The sequence below is a fragment of the Tachysurus fulvidraco genome, chromosome 15, assembly GCF_022655615.1.
Source record: "Tachysurus fulvidraco isolate hzauxx_2018 chromosome 15, HZAU_PFXX_2.0, whole genome shotgun sequence".
Classification (NCBI taxonomy): domain Eukaryota; kingdom Metazoa; phylum Chordata; class Actinopteri; order Siluriformes; family Bagridae; genus Tachysurus; species Tachysurus fulvidraco.
This window is the reverse complement of record NC_062532.1, coordinates 17,194,220-17,217,642: the sequence shown is the minus strand read 5'-3', so window position 1 is coordinate 17,217,642 and position 23,423 is coordinate 17,194,220. Positions and strand designations below refer to the sequence as shown.

Sequence of the window (23,423 nt, the reverse complement as noted above, 5' to 3'; positions counted from 1 at the left end):
CTCAGCTTAAACAGCAGGCGTGGGTGTTTACACATGCTGAGGCTGGGATTGCTATCTGAATAATCTTTGTCTTTTTTCCACAAACATACACAGTCACTTTTAAACTGTGTGTGGTCAAGTCTATTGTACATTTTGTATCTTGTTTTTGCATAATGACTCAAGTCAGGAATGTTTTGAGGTTCACTTATGCAATAATAAAGCATATGTGCTGATTAGGCTTAAATATGCCATTCTATTTTCCACACACAATAAAAAAAACAATTTAATGTAAAGAGGATTTAATAGCACGTTTAAAGACTAAGCCAGTTGTTACATCCTTGAAGTGCCAGAGAACTGCAATTATCATTTAATACAGTGATGTTGACATGTAAAAAGTTTTATATCAAGTGTTCATACATGTAGTGTTAACCACACCAGTCTCTAGTAAACCATACAGATTAAACAGGGGCAACACAGTGGTGAAGCATTGCATCATCACAGCTCCACAGTGCTGTTTTGAACCTGTCTTATTGTCTGTCTGAAGTTTACATGTTTTGTTTGTTTGTGTGTGTGTGTGTGTGTGTGTGTGTGTGTGTGTGTGTGTGTGTGTGTGTGTGTGTGTGTGTGTGTGTGTGTGTGTGTGTGTGTGTGCAGAGAAATGTTTGTATTAAATATACCTAAAGCTTTTGCAGTATTCTGTTTTATGTACACAGGGTGTTGCAAATGATGTAATCTAAGAATGCTTTCAAAAATATTTGAAGTGTAAAATGGATAAATTAACAAAATGGAAAGTAAATGGACAGAAGAGAAATCCAGATCAAATTTGGTGTGACAACGCTGCAAAACAGCATTAATTCTTCTAGGTGCACAGTATTTGAAGGAACTCAGTAGACAGGCCATTCCAAACATCTTGGAGAATTAAATACAGATTTCTGTGTTAGAAGGCTATCTCAAATCTTGTCTTGTCATTTAATTCCAGATGGACTCATCAGTCCAGAGTACCGGCTGCCGTTTTTATTTACACCAGTTCATATTTTGTACAGAGTCGCTTAGCTTTGGTTCCTGTTTGAAGGTATAGTTTTTTTGGCCACATTTCTTCCATGAAGTCCACTTCCATGAAATATTGATTTTCATTTACTTTTCATTTTGTTAATTGAAAAAAAACTATTAACACTTTCTTTGGCATTTTTTTCAGTCGGGTTGAAAAATATACAAATATATATAAACATAAATAAGATATATTATACCAAAACTAAAATTACACTATAATTTCCATTTTAAGAATTTTCTACATTTTCTACTGACCAAAACTTTGTTTTTCTACTGACTAACATTTTCTGTTGATGCACATCTTTCAGTTTCTTCAGTTTGCCCAGTTCATCTCAGAGGCCAGCTTGATGGTTAGAGCACAGGCCAGCATCCTTCCATTGCGTGCTTCTCCCACAAGCACACAAATGAAGGGTTTGATACATACTTGCACTGAACATGGGCAGGTTACAAAAATATCACCCACTGTCTAACTCATCCAATTCTTTATCAGGGAGTGACAGAGGTAATGTGGAGCAATTGGTAGCTGACATCTTATGAAACCCTGTACCTCCAAAGAGAGTACTTTCACTTCTAACTCTAGTTCAGCCAGTTTTTTTCTGTCAACAATTATTGTTATTGTGCATATAGTTTAATAGAACATTGAGAACATTTTAGTTATGCCACTTAAAGTACATTTGTCATCAAGCAATGCATCAAAATCTGCAACAGTTCATATTTTGACATTTGTTTCATGGAACGTCATCTTGTTTTTCCACTCCCCGATATTAGTCACACCCGGAATAACCATTGTGGTTTTGTGCCTTTGTGAGTATTCTTTACAAAGGCACAAGCAGGTACATACCCAAAATTAAAGACAAGTACTTGATGTACTTTACAATGGAAGAATGTTTAATTAGTCAGCAAGTGTGCCAAGTCTATAACAAAAAAAATGGGGATGGGGATTTACTGTTCACAATCAACTAAAGGTAGAATTGGCTGAAATTGACGTTTGGAGCTTCTAAAAAGAGGAAGTCCATCAATATTGAACTGAAGCTTTAATGTATGTCAAAAGGAACAACAATCCCTTTGCCAAGCCAAAGTGGCAATATTCCCCTCCATTTTGGTAGCAGGAACATCTACTTGAGTGCTAAAATCACGATCCTTCAGTGCTGAGGCTTAAAAAACCTCTGAATACCCAGAAATCCTTAAACCCAAGCGACAATCAGAAAGCTGTGATCCAGTATCCCAAACTCCATACAAGAAAATCACAAGTTGGAGTATCATTACCATGACTATCACAGTCATCTGACTCACTAGTTGCTGACATATGAGAACTCAAGCATTTAAGGTACAGGAACAGCAAACTTGTCATCTCAACTGAACCAGTAAACTCAAACTCTCCATTTACAGCATTTAGCAGACACTCTTATCCAGAGTGACTTATATATATTTCAATTTACACAACTGGAGGGTTGAGGGCCTTGCTCAGGGGCCCAGCAGTGGCAGCTTGGTGGACCCGAGATTCAAACTCATCACCTTCTGATCAGTAGTCCAACACCTTAAACACTAGGCTACCATGCTCCCTCATAAATAGCACTATCAAACATCTCTGCAGCCAATCCAGAATGCTCGCTCACGTTAGAATCTCCAGGTCATCTTGTTTCTGTCTGACACAAAAATGTCTGATTCTGTTGTTTGTCATATAGTAATAAAAAACAGGACCTGGTGATATGATCATAAACATAATGTGTTTATGGGAAATTCTGTAAAATGTATGCCGGACTCTTTAAGAGTACCGGGAATCCCATGGCATGCTTCTTTCACTTTAGTTTATTCTGAACTCTCAGTTCCTCCTGAATTCCCCACACGTGCGCAAAAAACCCCATACAATTTATAATCAACACCCGTGCTCCGCCCATATATGGAAGTAGATTTTTTTCCCCTTTGAAGTCAGGGCGTCATTTCCATAGATGGCCCAATCGGACGTGATGTTTTTACGCATTCTGTGCGCTGCGTCACGTTGTGCGTCAAGTTTGACCCCGCCCACCAGAAATGGAAAGAATTCTCCATGAATCAGTAGAAAATCGGTGAGTCTCTCGTCACCAAAACCAAAACCCACGTAAAGGGTTGGTTTTGCTTTCGTGTGTTTAATCGGACTGGACGTGGAAGTGCAGGGAAAAATATCAGCGTCGGTATTGAAACAGACGTCGAACAGACTTGAAGAATTTCAAGAAGGATATTTAGACAAAAGAGATCTAAGTTTTAGATCTGAACTGAATTGTGATTCACAATTTTGTCAAGAAAATGGGACTTCTTTTTGCCAAACTGATGGCTGTGTTCGGAGACAGAGGTAAGGCTTTTAATTGTTTGTTTTTAATCTGGTGGCTCTTAGATTGAGGTCTGTGAAGCACTGCTAAGGGGTTTGTTTGTTTCTTTCTTTCATCTAGTAGTGTAGATAACAACCCACCATTACCAAGTGCTTATTACTTAATCCTAAAATTTAACTAACTAACTATATGATGATTGCTCTTTGGAATTAAATAATGTGGTTTCATTTTGAAGAAATGTCAACTAGATTTCAGGAATTAAAAATATAAAAATTCGGAGATAAATAGCATTAGTACATATTAGTACATATTTAATTAAATCTGAACTATGTAATAATAAAAATTAAATGTTGTATTTAATTTAATTACAGAGTTAATTTAATTAATATTAGTACATATTTAAACAAAGAGTCTATACAGTCAGTACAGTTAAAGCCCTCCATGGCTGCAGGAAGTTTGAGAAGCACTGACTGACCTAAATAAACTGATTAAATGCTGCTTTTGCCGTCATCATTGCAATAAAGTACTTTTTTCTGTTTTTTTTAAATAAACTAATAGTTGTTGTGGTAGTCATTATCATTTTATTATTTGTTTTTGTTTATAGGACAATTTCCTACTAGTTCTGGAACTATTTTTAAAGTTTAGAGCTCAAGGATAAAGTTGACAGAGGAATTCCTAGTTAAATTGAATCTCCTTAACTCTACCAGGAGACTTCGGTAAATCATTGTCAGTAAGAAGTATTTGGCATTTCTCAATCGCAATGTCCTGTAATACACAATTATCAGTACAGGGCATTTTTCTGTTGTATTCACCTGTGCAACCCAGATAAGATGTTCCGTTCTCTTCACCTGTGTAACCCAGATAATCAAGTCACTTACATAATTTTTTTTTATCTACATAACAATGTCACGTTGAAACTGCATGATTGTTTACTGTTTAAGTCAAACTAACTAAAAACTAAGTCAAAGTTCTTAGCCAGAGGTTTATGCCGTTCACCATAACTATGGTGAGTTGTATTCATAATATTGAGATCAAAAAATTAACCATGTGGTAGTGTAGTGGCTAATGTGTAGGACTACCGAACAGAAGTTGTGGGTTTTAGAAACTCAGGACAAGATTGCTCAGTAAAAATGCTCAGTAAAAATGCTATAAATTGCTCAGCCAAAATGCTATAAATTTAAATTGTAAATGTAATATCTTCCAGATCACAAGGTTATCATTGTGGGCTTGGATAATGCAGGAAAGACTACAATTCTCTACCAGTTGTAAGTGTTTTTATCAATAAATAAATATTCAGATTTTAGTCAAAATGACTTAGAGAGCTTTGTTTTAATGGTCTATTGTTTTAGAGCTACAATATTTAGGTGATTTATGTAATGTATGTATTAATGTCTCTCTCTCTCTCTCTCTCTCTCTCTCTCTCTCTCTCTCTCTCTCATTTTAGTTTGACTAAAGAAGCTGTCCATACCTCTCCTACTATTGGCAGTAACGTGGAGGAAATTTCTGTCAAGAAAACACGCTTCCTTGTTTGGGACATTGGGGGACAGGAGACTCTTCGAGCCAGCTGGAACACATATTTCTGCAATACAGAGGTAAGTGATCGAACAGACAGACATGCAGACAGACGGACATATGTATCAGTCCTTTTAATTCTTGCTTGGCTAAAACTGTGACTGACTAACACTCTTTTTCCTACTGGCAGATTGTGATTCTGGTAGTAGATAGCACAGATCGGGAGCGTTTGACTCTTACAAAAGAGGAACTACATAGAATGCTTGCGCATGAGGTGAGCGGATATTAATTTACACTATTTTCTTCATGGCATTGATGTGCTGTTGCCATGACATGATTAACTGCCAATATATAATGTAAATCTAAACTCCCAATCCAGGATCTGCAGAATGCTTCAGTGCTGGTGTTAGCCAATAAGCAGGACATGAAGAACAGCATGACAGCAGCAGAGATTTCCCAGAGTCTTACTCTCAGTTCTCTCACAGCTCACTCCTGGCATGTCCAGGCCTGCTGTGCCTTAACTGGAGAGGGGTAAGAGTGTGTTTTTTATTTTTGTTTATTTATTTTTTGGTCAGTGGTATTGATGTAAGATCAGTGCAAATTACCGTGACTGAGTAAAGATAGGCAGTGTTTGAAGTGGAAATGATGTTTTTAACATCATTATGCATGTATTTCAGTATTTTCAGTACTGTTACTATCTATTTTAGATCCTATCTTCTTATTATCCTAGATTATATTTCTGTGGTATGGCATCTAATTTTTTGAATCTTTTTTCTACCCTCTCTAGTTTACCAGCTAGTCTGGACTGGATGCGTTCCCGGGTTGTAGCAAATTAGGCTGGAAGAAGTTCATAGTAACTCTGCAGAGCCAGAGTTTCTGTCCCAAATGTGCCTACAGTGTCAGCAAACTCTGAGTTGATGTTGCGGCTTTTTCGGAGCCCTATTCAAACTACCTGGACGTACCATGGCATACAACTTCAACTACAGGTGGATTGAACCCTGGACATGCAATATATGTCCTTATACTGACATGTACATGTGTGCAAGTTATGTCTTCATTTTAGAGGTCACATTGTTAACATTACAAACAGATTGTGTTGTCCAGTGTGGGAGAATTTGCACTGATTTTCTGAAATCCGAAAGAACTGTGAATTTTGGCCTGTGGCACAACTATACTACTTGAGAGTACGGACCACTACCCAAGCACAGCCCAATAGTATTTGGTGATAAATTCTTATGGATGTTGGTGCTCAGTTTTTATGCTTCAAGCATTACTTCAGATATTTATTAGGATGTTATTTGTGTTTGATGGACCTAATTCCAGTAAACAGGTATTGACATTTTGAAATTGAAAGCTGCTTAATCATACTATATTTTCTGGTTGTTTTTGTACAAATAAAATATTGTGAAATAAACAGTCTAAATGGTTTAATTTCAAAGAAGTGTTTTACTGGTAAACTAGAGGAATTAGTCATACAAAGACTTTCAGGTATGTTTCAAATGATGAGCTGTAATGTAGCTTGCAAATAATTTGATATAACTATCTGCAAGGTGGGCAATAACTATGCATTTCTTTATACAATTGGTCTACTGTGTTGAAAGCAGAGGTATAGTTGACGAACAGCATCCGCACGCAGTTTCCCTGTTGTTCTAGGTGAAGTAGTGCGATATGTATGGTATGGTCTTCTACATACCTATTTTCTCTATATGCAAACGGGTGTGGTTCAAAAGTGTCGGGGAGGGCGGTTTTGTTGTGTTCTCTCAAAGCATTTCATAATGACTAGACTAGTGTAATTGGGCAGTTATCATTGAGCCCTCTAGTGACTGTTTTGTTCGATAACCGGATTATTGTTACTGACTTCAGACAGGAAGATATAGCGACTGTAGACAGATTCAGATTGAAGATCTTTGTGAAGACTGCAGTAAGCTGGTCAGCACATTCTCTGAGCACACTTTCTCTTACTCTGTCAGAGCCTGGACAGAGTTAACAGCCCTGAGCACATCCCTCCCCCCGTGTTCCTGCACTATGAATAGGGGCCCTTATCTGTTGGAGGTGAATGTGGGTGATGTGAACGTCTTAATTGCTCTCACTTCAAAGTGAGCAGAGAAGAAGTGTAGTTCCTGTGCAAAATGAGGCATTAGGGTCAGAAATCTTGTGCCTATAATTTTTGTCATTTGTGAGGTGTTGTATACCCTGCCGGAGTCCAAAATCTTCATGACACAGCACACAACTGAAGCTGGTACATCTTTAGATTCTCACAGGGTTGGCCTAATCTCAATGAAGGGGTTGGCCTAATCTCAATGAAGGTCCAAAATCTTCATGACACAGAACACAACTGGAGCTGGTACAATCTCTGGATGCATTGGGATGGGTAGAGAAAAAGCAACTGTTCATAACATTAGCAAGCACTAGATAATGTGCATTTTATCAGATGTAATAGAGCACAAGATTATGGGAAGTATTATGTGTATGCCTGACTAAAGAAATATGTCTTTAATCTACATTTAAACTGGGAAAGAGCCCCAAACACTACCAGGAAGGCTATACCAAAGTTTGGGAGCTAAATACTAAAACATTCTACCACCTTTAGAATATTTCAATATTCTGCGAACTACCAGAAATCCTGAGTTTTGTGATCTCAGAGAGGTTCTGAGGGATTGTAGTGTGTTAGAAGACTGGTTAGATGCATGCAAACTAAACCATTAGCATCTGATTTTGATGAAATATATAAATGGGTATCTTCAGCATAACAATGGAATCTAATCCCATGCCTTCTAATGATGTTTCCCAAAAAAATGAGGTCCTAAAACTGATCCTTGAGGGACCCCATAATTAACTGGCAATAAACTGGAGGATTCTTCATTTAAATCTACAAAATGGTATCGATCACACATAGAATCTAAACAAATTTTAAGCCTGTCCATAAATACCTGTGTAGATCAAGTAGAACTAATAGTGACATGCATGAAGGAGCACAGTTGAACAGACACATTTTCTGTTTTGGATATAAACAGAAGGTTTGAAATGGGTCTGTAATTTTATCCTTTATCTTATGTTGTATTTCATTGTGTGTGTTGATAATGAAGAGTATGAGGTCACACATGGCAAGGACTGTACAGGGCAGCTGGATTAGAACCATGGACCCCTTCATATATAAACAAATGCTCTACCACTGAGCTATATCCCCATTTTAAGCATACGTAATGAGTGTTTTAAAGAGCTAGCTTTCTAAAGATTTTTTAACCGAAGGCTCATGAATCAAGTCAAAATGGGGAAAATGGATCTGGCCCCTCACAAGTGAGGACCTCCTCCCTGGTGGAAGTGGTTCAATGGTCTGGGGGGAATTGTAACTGTGAGTAAGTAAGTGAATAGACAAGATCCTTCATCTTATGTTATATTCCCATGTGCATTTTGGCAGTGAAGAGTGTGAGTCTTAAAAGTTCCACATTGCAAGTCCATTAGGGGGCACCCGGAGTTGAATCGGGGACCCCTTGATTTACAGTCAAATGACATCCACTGAGCTATTCACCGAATTGCATGCAGTTTCAAGCAACTGCGAATGACAACAGATCTATTTAAAGGCTAGCTTTCTAAAGCATTTTAATTTGTCATGATCAAATTCGACCAAAAGCTCATGTATCAATTAGAAAGGGTAACATGGATTCAAGCTGGGGCCATTAGTTCTTGTTATGTGAGGAAAACTGTTCCTACAGGTGGCAGAGGTCTTGTTCTTTGAGGAATATTTTTACAATGTAACCAATCTCTGTCAGTAAAGGTCATTCCATGGTCTGGGGAGTGTTGTTTATAAAACCTGTTGTCAGTTGCAGCTTTATAGACAAGATAAATCTTCACATGTTGTAATTCAACATGCATTTTGGCAACTTCAAGCCGCTTCAAGCAGCTTCGAGCAGCTTCAAGCCGCTTCAAGCCGCTACAAGTATGGAATAAAAACACTGTCAATAATAATCGTACGTAATTCAGCATTTGTGTGTAAATTTTAATTTTGCGGAGTTGGATCCCAAAATGTACGGCCATGACAGTTTACAGATACGAGATTTTGTGTGTTTGTTCAAATACAACTCCAAAATGTACGACTCTGACAGTTTACACACACAACGCTTGTTTTCACAACACCTCTTTTTCACACACAAAAACGGTCTGCGAAACAACTGTCAAAAATACGTCATCACGTTTACAGGCATTACTATCCGAGGGAAGATGAATCGATTCCACGAAGTGCGCAAGCGCCCCGCCCTCTTTTAAACCACTGGCGAAATGGCGGATCAGCAGCCAAGCGCTCACTCATCGTCAGTGTGGTACAAAGTATTAGAAAGCAATACTTGAGTAAAAGTATCATACTAGAAAAAACCGTTGGTAGAAGTGAAAGTCACCTTTTAGAATACTACTCAAGTAAAAGTCTTAAAGTATCTGATATTTACTGTACTTAAGTATCAAAAGTCATTTTCTGATATTCAATGTACTTAAGTATTTGAAGTAAAAGTAAAATTTCAGTGATTTTCGGTAGGTATAAGAGCAGGGGCGGTTCTAGGGTTTCATCTTTAGGGGTTTTAGCCCTCAGTGAGAATTTAAAACAAGAAGAGTTTTATATTATATATTATATGACTACATAGTAAGCCAAAAGTTATGGTATTATTAAATGGCAAAAGTGGACACCAAAATTTTATGCGTGATGTAATGATGCCAGTCTTGAATCAAATCAGTTCATGTATGTGTGCATTCTCTACAAACAGTGTGTCCAATGAATGCAGTCATTAAAAAACAAATATTCACAAAGACCAAATCAATAAATTTTATTTTTATTTAGTACTGTATGGATAGTTTGCATTAATATTTTGTTTGTGCTACAACTCTGTTAATAAGAATAGTGAAATTTCACTGCTTTTGGTTGCTGTATTTGCAGCTTTCCGATTAACGTTATACATTAACGCCTCCAGCTCTGACTGTGCGTGCATGCTGCGCGTACCTGTGCTTCTCCGTACAGCGTGCAATGCAATCTAGGAGTAGTGATTCACCAAACCTCTCTTATTGCAGTCACACACATTTCTTCTGATTCTATTTTGTAGTAACGAAGATGCTTAGTGGAAATATAACGGAGTAAAAGTATACATTTTATCTAGGAAAGTTGACATAAATTTTAATAGCAAAGTAAAGTACAGATACGTGACATTTCTACTTAAGTACAGTAACGAAGTGTTTTTACTCCGTTACATTACAACACTGCTCATCGTCTCAGGTAAGTTGGTTTTTCTTTCCAAATTCGGACATGTTTAAGGGTTAGTTATCACTAATAACAGAGAGGAGTAATATTACAGAGATAGGTTAACTATAGTAAGTAAGATTAGCTCTCAGAGTAAGGTTACATTAGGTGCTTAAAGAATACAGCTGTTTAGGAGGTCATCACTGCAGTCTGTAGCGTGATGAGATAGACCTGAGATAGTGTTTTTATTCCATATACGAGCAGCTTCAAGCCGCTTCAAGCTACTTCAAGCCGCTTCAAGCTGCTTCAAGCAACTTCAACTGACAACAGGTGTGTTTTAAATGGCAAATGATCTTGTCATGATCATATTCGACCAATGGCTCATGGATCAATCAGAAAGGGTAACATGGATTCATGCTGGGGCCATTAGTTCTTGTTCTTTGAGGAATATTTTTACAATGAAACCAATCTCTGTCAGTAAAGGTAGTTCCATGGTCTGGGGGAGTGTTGTTTATAAAACCTGTTGTCAGTGGCAGCTTTATAGACAAGATAAATCATCACATGTATTTCCATGTGCATTTTGGAAGTGAAGAGTATAAGTGTTTCTAATAAAGCAGTCAGTAAGGGTATAGACAAGATCCCCAAGTATATACTGTTCATTTCCATGCGAGTATTGGCAGTGTAGTCCAGAAGGGGACACCCGGAGTTGAACCGGGGACCTCTTGATCTGCAGTCAAATGCTCTACCACTGAGCTATACCCCCAGGTGCATCATCATCAAGCAGCTTCAACTGACAACAGGTGTGTTTTAAATGGCTAGCTTTCTAAAGCAAGTGATCTTGTCATAATCATATTCGACCAATGGCTCATGGATCAATCAGAAAGGGTAACATGGATTCATGCTGCGGCCATTAGTTCTTGTTCTTTGAGGAATATTTTTACAATGAAACCAATCTCTGTCAGTAACGGTCGTTCCATGGTCTGGGGGAGTGTTGTTTATAAAACCTGTTGTCCAGTGGCAGCTTTCCAGACAAGATAAATAATCACATGTTGTATTTCCACATGCATTTTGGCAGCTTCAATCCGCTTCAAGCAACTTCAAGCCGCTTCAAGCAGCTTCAAGCCGCTACAAGCAACTTCAAGCCGCTTCAAGCCGCTTCAAGCAACTTCAACTGACAACATGTGTGTTTTAAATGGCAATTGATCTTGTCATATTCATATTCGATCAATGGCTCATGGATCAATCAGAAAGGGTAACATGGATTCATGCTGGGGCCATTAGTTCTTGTTCTTTGAGGAATATTTTTAACAATGAAACCAATCTCTGTCAGTAAAGGTCGTTCCATGGTCTGGGGGAGTGTTGTTTATAAAACCTGTTGTCAGTGGCAGCTTTATAGACAAGATAAATAATCACATGTTGTATTTCCACATGCTATACCCTCAGTTGCATCATCATCAAGCAGCTTCAACTGACAACAGGTGTGTTTTAAATGGCTAGCTTTCTAAAGCAAGTGATCTTGTCATAATCATATTCGACCAATGGCTCATGGATCAATCAGAAAGGGTAACATGGATTCATGCTGGGGCCATTAGTTCTTGTTCTTTGGGGAATATTTTTAACAATGAAACCAATCTCTGTCAGTAAAGGCCGTTCCATGGTCTGGGGGAGTGTTGTTTATAAAACCTGTTGTCAGTTGCAGCTTTATAGACAAGATAAATCATCACATGTATTTCCATGTGCATTTTGGAAGTGAAGAGTATAAGTGTTTCTAATAAAGCAGTCAGTAAGCATATAGACAAGATCACCAAGTATATACTGTCCATTTCCATGCAAGTATTGGCAGTGAAGTCCAGAAGGGGGCACCCGGAGTTGAACCGGGGACCTCTTGATCTGCAGTCAAATGCTCTGCTACTGAGCTATACCCCCAGGTGCATCATCATCAAGCAACTTCAACTGACAACAGGTGTGTTTTAAATGGCTAGCTTTCTAAAGCAAGTGATCTTGTCATAATCATATTGGACCAATGTCTCTTGGATCAATCAGAAAGGGTAACATGGATTCATGCTGGGGCCATTAGTTCTTGTTCGTTGAGGAATATTTTTACAATGAAGCCAATCTCTGTCAGTAAGGGTCGTTCCATGGTCTGGGGGAGTGTTGTTGATAAAACCTGTTGTCAGTTGCAGCTTTATAGACAAGATAAATAATCACATGTTGTATTTCCACATGCTATACCCGCAGTTGCATCATCATCAAGCAGCTTCAACTGACAACTGGTGTGTTTTAAATGGCTAGCTTTCTAAAGCAAGTGATCTTGTCATAATCATATTCGACCAATGGCTCATGGATCAATCAGAAAGGGTAACATGGATTCATGCTGGGGCCATTAGTTCTTGTTCTTTGAGGAATATTTTTACAATGAAACCAATCTCTGTCAGTAAAGGTCGTTCCATGGTCTGGGGGAGTGTTGTTTAAAAAAACCTTTTGTCAGTTGCAGCTTTATAGACAAGATAAATCTTCACATGTTGTAATTCCACATGCATTTTGGCAACTTCGAGTCAATTCAAGCCGCTACAAGCCGCTTCAAGCCGCTACAAGCCGTTTCAAGCCGCTTCAAGCAACTTCAACTGACAACATGTGTGTTTTAAATGGCAATTGATCTTGTCATAATCATATTCGACCAATGGCTCATGATCAATCAGAAAGGGTAACATGGATTCATGCTGGGGCCATTAGGTCTTGTTCTTTGAGGAATATTTTTAACAATGAAACCAATCTCTGTCAGTAAAGGTCGTTCCATGGTCTGGGGGAGTGTTTTTTATAAAACCTGTTGTCAGTTGCAGCTTTATAGACAAGATAAATCATCACATGTATTTCCATGTGCATTTTGGAAGTGAAGAGTATAAGTGTTTCTAATAAAGCAGTCAGTAAGGATATAGACAAGATCACCAAGTATATACTGTCCATTTCCATGCAAGTATTGGCAGTGAAGTCCAGAAGGGAGCACCCTGAGTTGAACCGGGGACCTCTTGATCTGCAGTCAAATGCTCTACCACTGAGCTATACCCCCAGGTGCATCATCAACAAGCAGCTTCAACTGACAACAGGTGTGTTTTAAATGGCTAGCTTTCTAAAGCAAGTGATCTTGTCATATTAAAATTCGATCAATGGCTCATGGATCAATCAGAAAGGGTAACATGGATTCATGCTGGGGCCATTAGTTCTTGTTCTTTGAGGAATATTTTTAACAATGAAACCAATCTCTGTCAGTAAAGGTCGTTCCATGGTCTGGGGGAGTGTTTTTTATAAAACCTGTGGTCAGTTGCAGCTTTATAGACAAGATAAATCTTCACATGTTGTAATTCCACATGCATTTTGGCAACTTCAAGTCAATTCAAGCCGCTACAAGCCGCTTCAAGCCGCTACAAGCCGTTTCAAGCCGCTTCAAGCAACTTCAACTGACAACATGTGTGTTTTAAATGGCAATTGATCTTGTCATAATCATATTCGAACAATGGCTCATGATCAATCAGAAAGGGTAACATGGATTCATGCTGGGGCCATTAGGTCTTGTTCTTTGAGGAATATTTTTAACAATGAAACCAATCTCTGTCAGTAAAGGTCGTTCCATGGTCTGGGGGAGTGTTGTTTATAAAACCTGTTGTCAGTTGCAGCTTTATAGACAAGATAAATCATCACACGTATTTCCATGTGCATTTTGGAAGTGAAGAGTATAAGTGTTTCTAATAAAGCAGTCAGTAAGGATATAGACAAGATCACCAAGTATATACTGTCCATTTCCATGCAAGTATTGGCAGTGAAGTCCAGAAGGGGGCACCCGGAGTTGAACCGGGGACCTCTTGATCTGCAGTCAAATGCTCTACCACTGAGCTATACCCCCAGGTGCATCATCATCAAGCAGCTTCAACTGACAACAGGTGTGTTTTAAATGGCTAGCTTTCTAAAGCAAGTGATCTTGTCATATTAAAATTCGATCAATGGCTCATGGATCAATCAGAAAGGGTAACATGGATTCATGCTGGGGCCATTAGTTCTTGTTCTTTGAGGAATATTTTTAACAATGAAACCAATCTCTGTCAGTAAAGGTCGTTCCATGGTCTGGGGGAGTGTTTTTTATAAAACCTGTGGTCAGTTGCAGCTTTATAGACAAGATAAATAATCACATGTTGTATTTCCACATGCTATACCCCCAGTTGCGTCATCGTCAAGCAGCTTCAACTGACAACTGGTGTGTTTTAAATGGCTAGCTTTCTAAAGCAAGTGATCTTGTCATAATCATATTCGACCAATGGCTCATGGATCAATCACAAAGGGTAACATGGATTCATGCTGGGGCCATTAGTTCTTGTTCTTTGAGGAATATTTTTACAATGAAACCAATCTCTGTCAGTAAAGGTAGTTTCATGGTCTGGGGGAGTGTTGTTTATAAAACCTGTTGTCAGTTGCAGCTTTATAGACAAGATAAATCATCACATGTATTTCCATGTGCATTTTGGAAGTGAAGAGTATAAGTGTTTCTAATAAAGCAGTCAGTAAGGGTATAGACAAGATCTCCAAGTATATACTGTCCATTTCCACGCAATTATTGGCAGTGAAGTCCAGAAGGGGGCACCCGGAGCTGAACGGGGGACCTCTTGATCTGCAGTCAAATGCTCTACCACTGAGCTATACCCCCAGGTGCATCATCATCAAGCAGCTTCAACTGACAACAGGTGTGTTTTAAATGGCTAGCTTTCTAAAGCAAGTAATCTTGTCATATTCTTATTCGATCAATGGCTCATGGATCAATCAGAAAGGGTAACATGGATTCATGCTGGGGCCATTAGTTCTTGTTCTTTGAGGAATATTTTTAACAATGAAACCAATCTCTGTCAGTAAAGGTCGTTCCATGGTCTGGGGGAGTGTTGTTTATAAAACCTGTTGTCAGTGGCAGCTTTATAGACAAGATAAATAATCACATGTTGTATTTCCACATGCTATACCCTCAGTTGCATCATCATCAAGCAGCTTCAACTGACAACTGGTGTGTTTTAAATGGCTAGCTTTCTAAAGCAAGTGATCTTGTCATAATCATATTCGACCAATGGCTCATGGATCAATCAGAAAGGGTAACATGGATTCATGCTGGGGCCATTAGTTCTTGTTCTTTGAGGAATATTTTTACAATGAAACCAATCTCTGTCAGTAAAGGTAGTTTCATGGTCTGGGGAAGTGTTGTTTATAAAACCTGTTGTCAGTTGCAGCTTTATAGACAAGATAAATCATCACATGTATTTCCATGTGCATTTTGGAAGTGAAGAGTATAAGTGTTTCTAATAAAGCAGTCAGTAAGGGTATAGACAAGATCCCCAAGTATATACTGTCCATTTCCACGCAAGTATTGGCAGTGAAGTCCAGAAGGGGGCAGCCGGAGTTGAACAGGGGACCTCTTGATCTGCAGTCAAATGCTCTACCACTGAGCTATACCCCCAGGTGCATCATCATCAAGCAGCTTCAACTGACAACAGGTGTGTTTTAAATGGCTAGCTTTCTAAAGCAAGTAATCTTGCTTTAGAAGATTACTTTTTAACAATGAAACCAATCTCTGTCAGTAAAGGTCGTTCCATGGTCTGGGGGAGTGTTGTTTATAAAACCTGTTGTCAGTGGCAGCTTTATAGACAAGATAAATAATCACATGTTGTATTTCCACATGCTATACCCTCAGTTGCATCATCATCAAGCAGCTTCAACTGACAACAGGTGTGTTTTAAATGGCTAGCTTTCTAAAGCAAGTGATCTTGTCATAATCATATTCGACCAATGGCTCATGGATCAATCAGAAAGGGTAACATGGATTCATGCTGGGGCCATTAGTTCTTGTTCGTTGAGGAATATTTTACTATGAAACCAATCTCTGTCAGTAAGGGTCGTTCCATGGTCTGGGGGAGTGTTTATAAAACCTGTTGTCAGTTGCAGCTTTATAGACAAGATAAATCATCACATGTATTTCCATGTGCATTTTGGAAGTGAAGAGTATAAGTGTTTCTAATAAAGCAGTCAGTAAGGGTATAGACAAGATCCCCAAGTATATACTGTCCATTTCCATGCGAGTATTGGCAGTGAAGTCCAGAAGGGGACACCCGGAGTTGAACCGGGGACCTAAGGATCTGCAGTCAAATGCTCTACCACTGAGCTATACCCCCAGGTGCATCATCATCAAGCAGCTTCAACTGACAACAGGTGTGTTTTAAATGGCTAGCTTTCTAAAGCAAGTAATCTTGTCATATTAAAATTCGATCAATGGCTCATGGATCAATCAGAAAGGGTAACATGGATTCATGCTGGGGCCATTAGTTCTTGTTCTTTGAGGAATATTTTTAACAATGAAACCAATCTCTGTCAGTAAAGGTCGTTCCATGGTCTGGGGGAGTGTTGTTTATAAAACCTGTTGTCAGTGGCAGCTTTATAGACAAGATAAATAATCACATGTTGTATTTCCACATGCTATACCCTCAGTTGCATCATCAAGCAGCTTCAACTGACAACAGGTGTTTTAAATGGCTAGCTTTCTAAAGCAAGTGATCTTGTCATAATCATATTCGACCAATGGCTCATGGATCAATCAGAAAGGGTAACATGGATTCATGCTGGGGCCATTAGTTCTTGTTCGTTGAGGAATATTTTTACAATGAAACCAATCTCTGTCAGTAAGGGTCGTTCCATGGTCTGGGGGAGTGTTTATAAAACCTGTTGTCAGTTGCAGCTTTATAGACAAGATAAATCATCACTTGTATTTCCATGTGCATTTTGGAAGTGAAGAGTATAAGTGTTTCTAATAAAGCAGTCAGTAAGGGTATAGACAAGATCCCCAAGTATATACTGTCCATTTCCATGCGAGTATTGGCAGTGAAGTCCAGAAGGGGACACCCAGAGTTGAACCGGGGACCTCTTCGTCTGCAGTCAAATGCTCTACCACTGAGCTATACCCCCAGGTGCAGCAACATCAAGCAGCTTCAACTGACAACAGGTGTGTTTTAAATGGCTAGCTTTCTAAAGCAAGTGATCTTGTCATAATCATATTCGACCAATGGCTCATGGATCAATCAGAAAGGGTAACATGGATTCATGCTGGGGCCATTAGTTCTTGTTCGTTGAGGAATATTTTTACAATGAAACCAATCTCTGTCAGTAAGGGTCGTTCCATGGTCTGGGGGAGTGTTTATAAAACCTGTTGTCAGTTGCAGCTTTATAGACAAGATAAATCATCACTTGTATTTCCATGTGCATTTTGGAAGTGAAGAGTATAAGTGTTTCTAATAAAGCAGTCAGTAAGGGTATAGACAAGATCCCCAAGTATATACTGTCCATTTCCATGCGAGTATTGGCAGTGAAGTCCAGAAGGGGACACCCAGAGTTGAACCGGGGACCTCTTCATCTGCAGTCAAATGCTCTACCACTGAGCTATACCCCCAGGTGCAGCAACATCAAGCAGCTTCAACTGACAACAGGTGTGTTTTAAATGGCTAGCTTTCTAAAGCAAGTGATCTTGCTTTAGAAGATTACTTTTTAACAATGAAACCAATCTCTGTCAGTAAAGGTCGTTCCATGGTCTGGGGGAGTGTTGTTTATAAAACCTGTTGTCAGTGGCAGCTTTATAGACAAGATAAATAATCACATGTTGTATTTCCACATGCTATACCCTCAGTTGCATCATCATCAAGCAGCTTCAACTGACAACAGGTGTGTTTTAAATGGCTAGCTTTCTAAAGCAAGTGATCTTGTCATATTCATATTCGATCAATGGCTCATGGATCAATCAGAAAGGGTAACATGGATTCATGCTGGGGCCATTAGTTCTTGTTCTTTGAGGAATATTTTTAACAATGAAACCAATCTCTGTCAGTAAAGGTCGTTCCATGGTCTGGGGGAGTGTTGTTTATAAAACCTGTTGTCAGTTGCAGCTTTATAGACAAGATAAATCTTCACATGTTGTAATTCCACATGCATTCTGGCAACTTCAAGTCACTTCAAACCGCTTCAAGCCGCTACAAGCCGCTACAAGCCGTTTCAAGCCGCTTCAAGCAACTTCAACTGACAACATGTGTGTTTTAAATGGCAATTGATCTTGTCATAATCATATTCAACCAATGGCTCATGATCAATCAGAAAGGGTAACATGGATTCATGCTGGGGCCATTAGTTCTTGTTCTTTGAGGAATATTTTTAACAATGAAACCAATCTCTGTCAGTAAGGGTCGTTCCATGGTCTGGGGGAGTGTTGTTTATAAAACCTGTTGTCAGTTGCAGCTTTATAGACAAGATAAATCATCACATGTATTTCCATGTGCATTTTGGAAGTGAAGAGTATAAGTGTTTCTAATAAAGCAGTCAGTAAGGATATAGACAAGATCACCAAGTATATACTGTCCATTTCCATGCAAGTATTGGCAGTGAAGTCCAGAAGGGGGCACCCAGAGTTGAACCGGGGACCTCTTGATTTGCAGTCAAATGCTCTACCACTGAGCTATACCCCCAGGTGCATCATCATCAAGCAGCTTCAACTGACAACAGGTGTGTTTTAAATGGCTAGCTTTCTAAAGCAAGTGATCTTGTCATATTCATATTCGATCAATGGCTCATGGATCAAACAGAAAGGGTAACATGGATTCATGCTGGGGCCATTAGTTCTTGTTCTTTGAGGAATATTTTTACAATGAAACCAATCTCTGTCAGTAAGGGTCGTTCCATGGTCTTGGGGAGTGTTGTTTATGAAACCTGTTGTCAGTTGCAGCTTTATAGACAAGATAAATCATCACATGTATTTCCATGTGCATTTTGGAAGTGAAGAGTATAAGTGTTTCTAATAAAGCAGTCAGTAAGGATATAGACAAGATCCCCAAGTATATACTGTCCATTTCCATGCAAGTATTGGCAGTGAAGTCCAGAAGGGGGCACCCGGAGTTGAACCGGGGACCTCTTGATCTGCAGTCAAATGCTCTGCTACTGAGCTATACCCCCAGGTGCATCATCATGAAGCAGCTTCAACTGACAACAGGTGTATTTTAAATGGATAGCTTTCTAAAGCAAGTGATCTTGTCATAATCATATTCGACCAATGGCTCATGGATCAATCAGAAAGGCTAACATGGATTCATGCTGGGGCCATTAGTTCTTGTTCTTTGAGGAATATTTTTACAATGAAACCAATCTCTGTCAGTAAAGGTCGTTCCATGGTCTGGGGGAGTGTTGTTTAAAAAAACCTTTTGTCAGTTGCAGCTTTATAGACAAGATAAATCTTCACATGTTGTAATTCCACATGCATTTTGGCAACTTCAAGTCAATTCAAGCCGCTACAAGCCGCTACAAGCCGCTTCAAGCCGCTACAAGCCGTTTCAAGCCGCTTCAAGCAACTTCAACTGACAACATGTGTGTTTTAAATGGCAATTGATCTTGTCATAATCATATTCGACCAATGGCTCATGATCAATCAGAAAGGGTAACATGGATTCATGCTGGGGCCATTAGTTCTTGTTCGTTGAGGAATATTTTTACAATGAAGCCAATCTCTGTCAGTAAGGGTCGTTCCATGGTCTGGGGGAGTGTTGTTGATAAAACCTGTTGTCAGTTGCAGCTTTATAGACAAGATAAATAATCACATGTTGTATTTCCACATGCTATACCCGCAGTTGCAAGTATTGGCAGTGATTATTTATCTTGTCTATAAAGCAGGTGTGTTTTAAATGGCTAGCTTTCTAAAGCAAGTGATCTTGTCATATTAAAATTCGATCAATGGCTCATGGATCAAACAGAAAGGGTAACATGGATTCATGCTGGGGCCATTAGTTCTTGTTCTTTGAGGAATATTTTTACAATGAAACCAATCTCTGTCAGTAAGGGTCGTTCCATGGTCTTGGGGAGTGTTGTTTATGAAACCTGTTGTCAGTTGCAGCTTTATAGACAAGATAAATCATCACATGTATTTCCATGTGCATTTTGGAAGTGAAGAGTATAAGTGTTTCTAATAAAGCAGTCAGTAAGGGTATAGACAAGATCCCCAAGTATATACTGTCCATTTCCATGCGAGTATTGGCAGTGAAGTCCAGAAGGGGGCACCCGGAGTTGAACCGGGGACCTCTTGATCTGCAGTCAAATGCTCTACCACTGAGCTATACCCCCAGGTGCATCATCATCAAGCAGCTTCAACTGACATCAGGTGTGTTTTAAATGGCTTGCTTTCTAAAGCAAGTGATCTTGTCGTATTAAAATTCGATCAATGGCTCATGGATCAATCAGAAAGGGTAACATGGATTCATGCTGGGGCCATTAGTTCTTGTTCTTTGAGGAATATTTTTAACAATGAAACCAATCTCTGTCAGTAAAGGTCGTTCCATGGTCTGGGGGAGTGTTTTTTATAAAACCTGTGGTCAGTTGCAGCTTTATAGACAAGATAAATAATCACATGTTGTATTTCCACATGCTATACCCCCAGTTGCATCATCGTCAAGCAGCTTCAACTGACAACTGGTGTGTTTTAAATGGCTAGCTTTCTAAAGCAAGTGATCTTGTCATAATCATATTCGACCAATGGCTCATGGATCAATCAGAAAGGGTAACATGGATTCATGCTGGGGCCATTAGTTCTTGTTCGTTGAAGAATATTTTACAATGAAACCAAACTCTGTCAGTAAGGGTCGTTCCATGGTCTGGAGGAGTGTTGTTTATAAAACCTGTTGTCAGTTGCAGCTTTATAGACAAGATAAATCATCACATGTATTTCCATGTGCATTTTGGAAGTGAAGAGTATAAGTGTTTCTAATAAAGAAGTCAGTAAGGGTATAGACAAGATCCCCAAGTATATACTGTCCATTTCCACGCAAGTATTGGCAGTGAAGTCCAGAAGGGGGCACCCGGAGTTGAACGGGGGACCTCTTGATATTCAGTCAAATGCTCTACCACTGAGCTATACCCCCAGGTGCATCATCATCAAGCAGCTTCAACTGACAACAGGTGTGTTTTAAATGGCTAGCTTTCTAAAGCAAGTAATCTTTTCATATTCATAATCGATCAATGGCTCATGGATCAATCAGAAAGGGTAACATGGATTCATGCTGGGGCCATTAGTTCTTGTTCTTTGAGGAATATTTTTAACAATGAAACCAATCTCTGTCAGTAAAGGTCGTTCCATGGTCTGGGGGAGTGTTGTTTATAAAACCTGTTGTCAGTTGCAGCTTTATAGACAAGATAAATAATCACATGTTGTATTTCCACATGCTATACCCTCAGTTGCATCATCATCAAGCAGCTTCAACTGACAACAGGTGTGTTTTAAATGGCTAGCTTTCTAAAGCAAGTGATCTTGTCATAATCATATTCGACCAATGGCTCATGGATCAATCAGAAAGGGTAACATGGATTCATGCTGGGGCCATTAGTTCTTGTTCTTTGAGGAATATTTTTACAATGAAACAAATCTCTGTCAGTAAAGGTCGTTCCATGGTCTGGGGGAGTGTTGTTTATAAAACCTGTTGTCAGTTGCAGCTTTATAGACAAGAAAAATCATCACATGTATTTCCATGTGCATTTTGTAAGTGAAGAGTATAAGTGTTTCTAATAAAGCAGTCAGTAAGGATATAGACAAGATCACCAAGTATATACTGTCCATTTCCATGCAAGTATTGGCAGTGAAGTCCAGAATGGGGCACCCAGAGTTGAACCGGGGACCTCTTGATCTGCAGTCAAATGCTCTACCACTGAGCTATACCCCCAGGTGCAGCATCATCAAGCAGCTTCATCTGACAACAGGTGTGTTTTAAATGGCTAGCTTTCTAAAGCAAGTGATCTTGTCATAATCATATTCGATCAATGGCTCATGGATCAATCAGAAAGAGTAACATGGATTCATGCTGGGGCCATTAGTTCTAGTTCTTTGACGAATATTTTTACAATGAAACCAATCTCTGTCAGTAAAGATAGTTCCATGGTCTGGGGGAGTGTTGTTTATAAAACCTGTTGTCAGTGGCAGCTTTATAGACAAGATAAATAATCACATGTTGTATTTCCACATGCTATACCCTCAGTTGCATCATCATCAAGCAGCTTCACTGACAACTGGTGTGTTTTAAATGGCTAGCTTTCTAAAGCAAGTGATCTTGTCATAATCATATTCGACCAATGGCTCATGGATCAATCAGAAAGGGTAACATGGATTCATGCTGGGGCCATTAGTTCTTGTTCTTTGAGGAATATTTTTACAATGAAACCAATCTCTGTCAGTAAAGGTAGTTTCATGGTCTGGGGAAGTGTTGTTTATAAAACCTGTTGTCAGTTGCAGCTTTATAGACAAGATAAATCATCACATGTATTTCCATGTGCATTTTGGAAGTGAAGAGTATAAGTGTTTCTAATAAAGCAGTCAGTAAGGGTATAGACAAGATCCCCAAGTATATACTGTCCATTTCCACGCAAGTATTGGCAGTGAAGTCCAGAAGGGGGCAGCCGGAGTTGAACGGGGGACCTCTTGATCTGCAGTCAAATGCTCTACCACTGAGCTATACCCCCAGGTGCATCATCATCAAGCAGCTTCAACTGACAACAGGTGTGTTTTAAATGGCTAGCTTTCTAAAGCAAGTAATCTTGCTTTAGAAGATTACTTTTTAACAATGAAACCAATCTCTGTCTGTAAAGGTCGTTCCATGGTCTGGGGGAGTGTTGTTTATAAAACCTGTTGTCAGTGGCAGCTTTATAGACAAGATAAATAATCACATGTTGTATTTCCACATGCTATACCCTCAGTTGCATCATCATCAAGCAGCTTCAACTGACAACAGGTGTGTTTTAAATGGCTAGCTTTCTAAAGAAAGTGATCTTGTCATAATCATATTCGACCAATGGCTCATGGATCAATCAGAAAGGGTAACATGGATTCATGCTGGGGCCATTTGTTCTTGTTCGTTGAGGAATATTTTACAATGAAACCAAACTCTGTCAGTAAGGGTCGTTCCATGGTCTGGGGGAGTGTTTATAAAACCTGTTGTTAGTTGCAGCTTTATAGACAAGATAAATCATCACATGTATTTCCATGTGCATTTTGGAAGTGAAGAGCATAAGTGTTTCTAATAAAGCAGTCAGTAAGGGTATAGACAAGATCCCCAAGTATATACTGTCCATTTCCATGCGAGTATTGGCAGTGAAGTCAAGAAGGGGACACCCGGAGTTGAACCGGGGACCTCTTGATCTGCAGTCAAATGCTCTACCACTGAGCTATACCCCCAGGTGCATCATCAACAAGCAGCTTCAACTGACAACAGGTGTGTTTTAAATGGCTAGCTTTCTAAAGCAAGTGATCTTGTCATATTAAAATT

General features: G+C 39.2%; 1 protein-coding gene and 15 non-coding genes across 16 annotated transcripts; 1 reads left to right on the top strand and 15 right to left on the bottom strand.

Annotated features, from left to right (window-relative positions):
- The first annotated feature begins 3,025 nt into the window (after nucleotides 1-3,025).
- Nucleotides 3,026-6,261, top strand: arl5c (ADP-ribosylation factor-like 5C). The gene is made up of 6 exons (XM_027143680.2): nucleotides 3,026-3,358; nucleotides 4,540-4,600; nucleotides 4,780-4,927; nucleotides 5,038-5,121; nucleotides 5,227-5,378; nucleotides 5,635-6,261. The coding sequence occupies exons 1-6, from the start codon at nucleotides 3,313-3,315 to the stop codon at nucleotides 5,681-5,683; spliced, it is 540 nt and encodes a 179-aa protein (XP_026999481.1). The 5' UTR covers nucleotides 3,026-3,312; the 3' UTR covers nucleotides 5,684-6,261.
- Nucleotides 6,262-10,756: 4,495 nt separating this feature from the next.
- trnac-gca lies at nucleotides 10,757-10,828 on the bottom strand. Its single transcript has one exon. It is a non-coding gene; the product is annotated as a tRNA-Cys (tRNA).
- Nucleotides 10,829-11,919: 1,091 nt separating this feature from the next.
- Nucleotides 11,920-11,991, bottom strand: trnac-gca. Its single transcript has one exon. It is a non-coding gene; the product is annotated as a tRNA-Cys (tRNA).
- A 1,069-nt stretch (nucleotides 11,992-13,060) lies between these two features.
- trnac-gca lies at nucleotides 13,061-13,132 on the bottom strand. Its single transcript has one exon. It is a non-coding gene; the product is annotated as a tRNA-Cys (tRNA).
- Nucleotides 13,133-13,891: 759 nt separating this feature from the next.
- On the bottom strand, nucleotides 13,892-13,963 carry trnac-gca. Its single transcript has one exon. It is a non-coding gene; the product is annotated as a tRNA-Cys (tRNA).
- Nucleotides 13,964-14,686: 723 nt separating this feature from the next.
- On the bottom strand, nucleotides 14,687-14,758 carry trnac-gca. The gene has a single exon. It is a non-coding gene; the product is annotated as a tRNA-Cys (tRNA).
- A 723-nt stretch (nucleotides 14,759-15,481) lies between these two features.
- trnac-gca lies at nucleotides 15,482-15,553 on the bottom strand. The gene has a single exon. It is a non-coding gene; the product is annotated as a tRNA-Cys (tRNA).
- Nucleotides 15,554-16,193: 640 nt separating this feature from the next.
- On the bottom strand, nucleotides 16,194-16,265 carry trnac-gca. Its single transcript has one exon. It is a non-coding gene; the product is annotated as a tRNA-Cys (tRNA).
- Nucleotides 16,266-17,461: 1,196 nt separating this feature from the next.
- On the bottom strand, nucleotides 17,462-17,533 carry trnac-gca. The gene has a single exon. It is a non-coding gene; the product is annotated as a tRNA-Cys (tRNA).
- Nucleotides 17,534-18,524: 991 nt separating this feature from the next.
- Nucleotides 18,525-18,596, bottom strand: trnac-gca. Its single transcript has one exon. It is a non-coding gene; the product is annotated as a tRNA-Cys (tRNA).
- Nucleotides 18,597-19,008: 412 nt separating this feature from the next.
- trnac-gca lies at nucleotides 19,009-19,080 on the bottom strand. Its single transcript has one exon. It is a non-coding gene; the product is annotated as a tRNA-Cys (tRNA).
- Nucleotides 19,081-20,166: 1,086 nt separating this feature from the next.
- trnac-gca lies at nucleotides 20,167-20,238 on the bottom strand. Its single transcript has one exon. It is a non-coding gene; the product is annotated as a tRNA-Cys (tRNA).
- Nucleotides 20,239-20,960: 722 nt separating this feature from the next.
- Nucleotides 20,961-21,032, bottom strand: trnaf-gaa. Its single transcript has one exon. It is a non-coding gene; the product is annotated as a tRNA-Phe (tRNA).
- A 723-nt stretch (nucleotides 21,033-21,755) lies between these two features.
- trnac-gca lies at nucleotides 21,756-21,828 on the bottom strand. The gene has a single exon. It is a non-coding gene; the product is annotated as a tRNA-Cys (tRNA).
- A 720-nt stretch (nucleotides 21,829-22,548) lies between these two features.
- On the bottom strand, nucleotides 22,549-22,620 carry trnac-gca. Its single transcript has one exon. It is a non-coding gene; the product is annotated as a tRNA-Cys (tRNA).
- Nucleotides 22,621-23,260: 640 nt separating this feature from the next.
- trnac-gca lies at nucleotides 23,261-23,332 on the bottom strand. The gene has a single exon. It is a non-coding gene; the product is annotated as a tRNA-Cys (tRNA).
- Nucleotides 23,333-23,423: the final 91 nt, after the last annotated feature.

Bases quoted from the DNA above. Each gene is read 5' to 3' on its own strand.
- arl5c (XM_027143680.2), top strand. From the start codon at position 3,313: ATGGGACTTCTTTTTGCCAAACTGATGGCTGTGTTCGGAGACAGAG. The intron at 3,359-4,539 runs GTAAGGCTTTTA...AATATCTTCCAG, and splicing joins GGCTGTGTTCGGAGACAGAG to ATCACAAGGTTATCATTGTG. The intron at 5,122-5,226 runs GTGAGCGGATAT...CTCCCAATCCAG, and splicing joins ATAGAATGCTTGCGCATGAG to GATCTGCAGAATGCTTCAGT.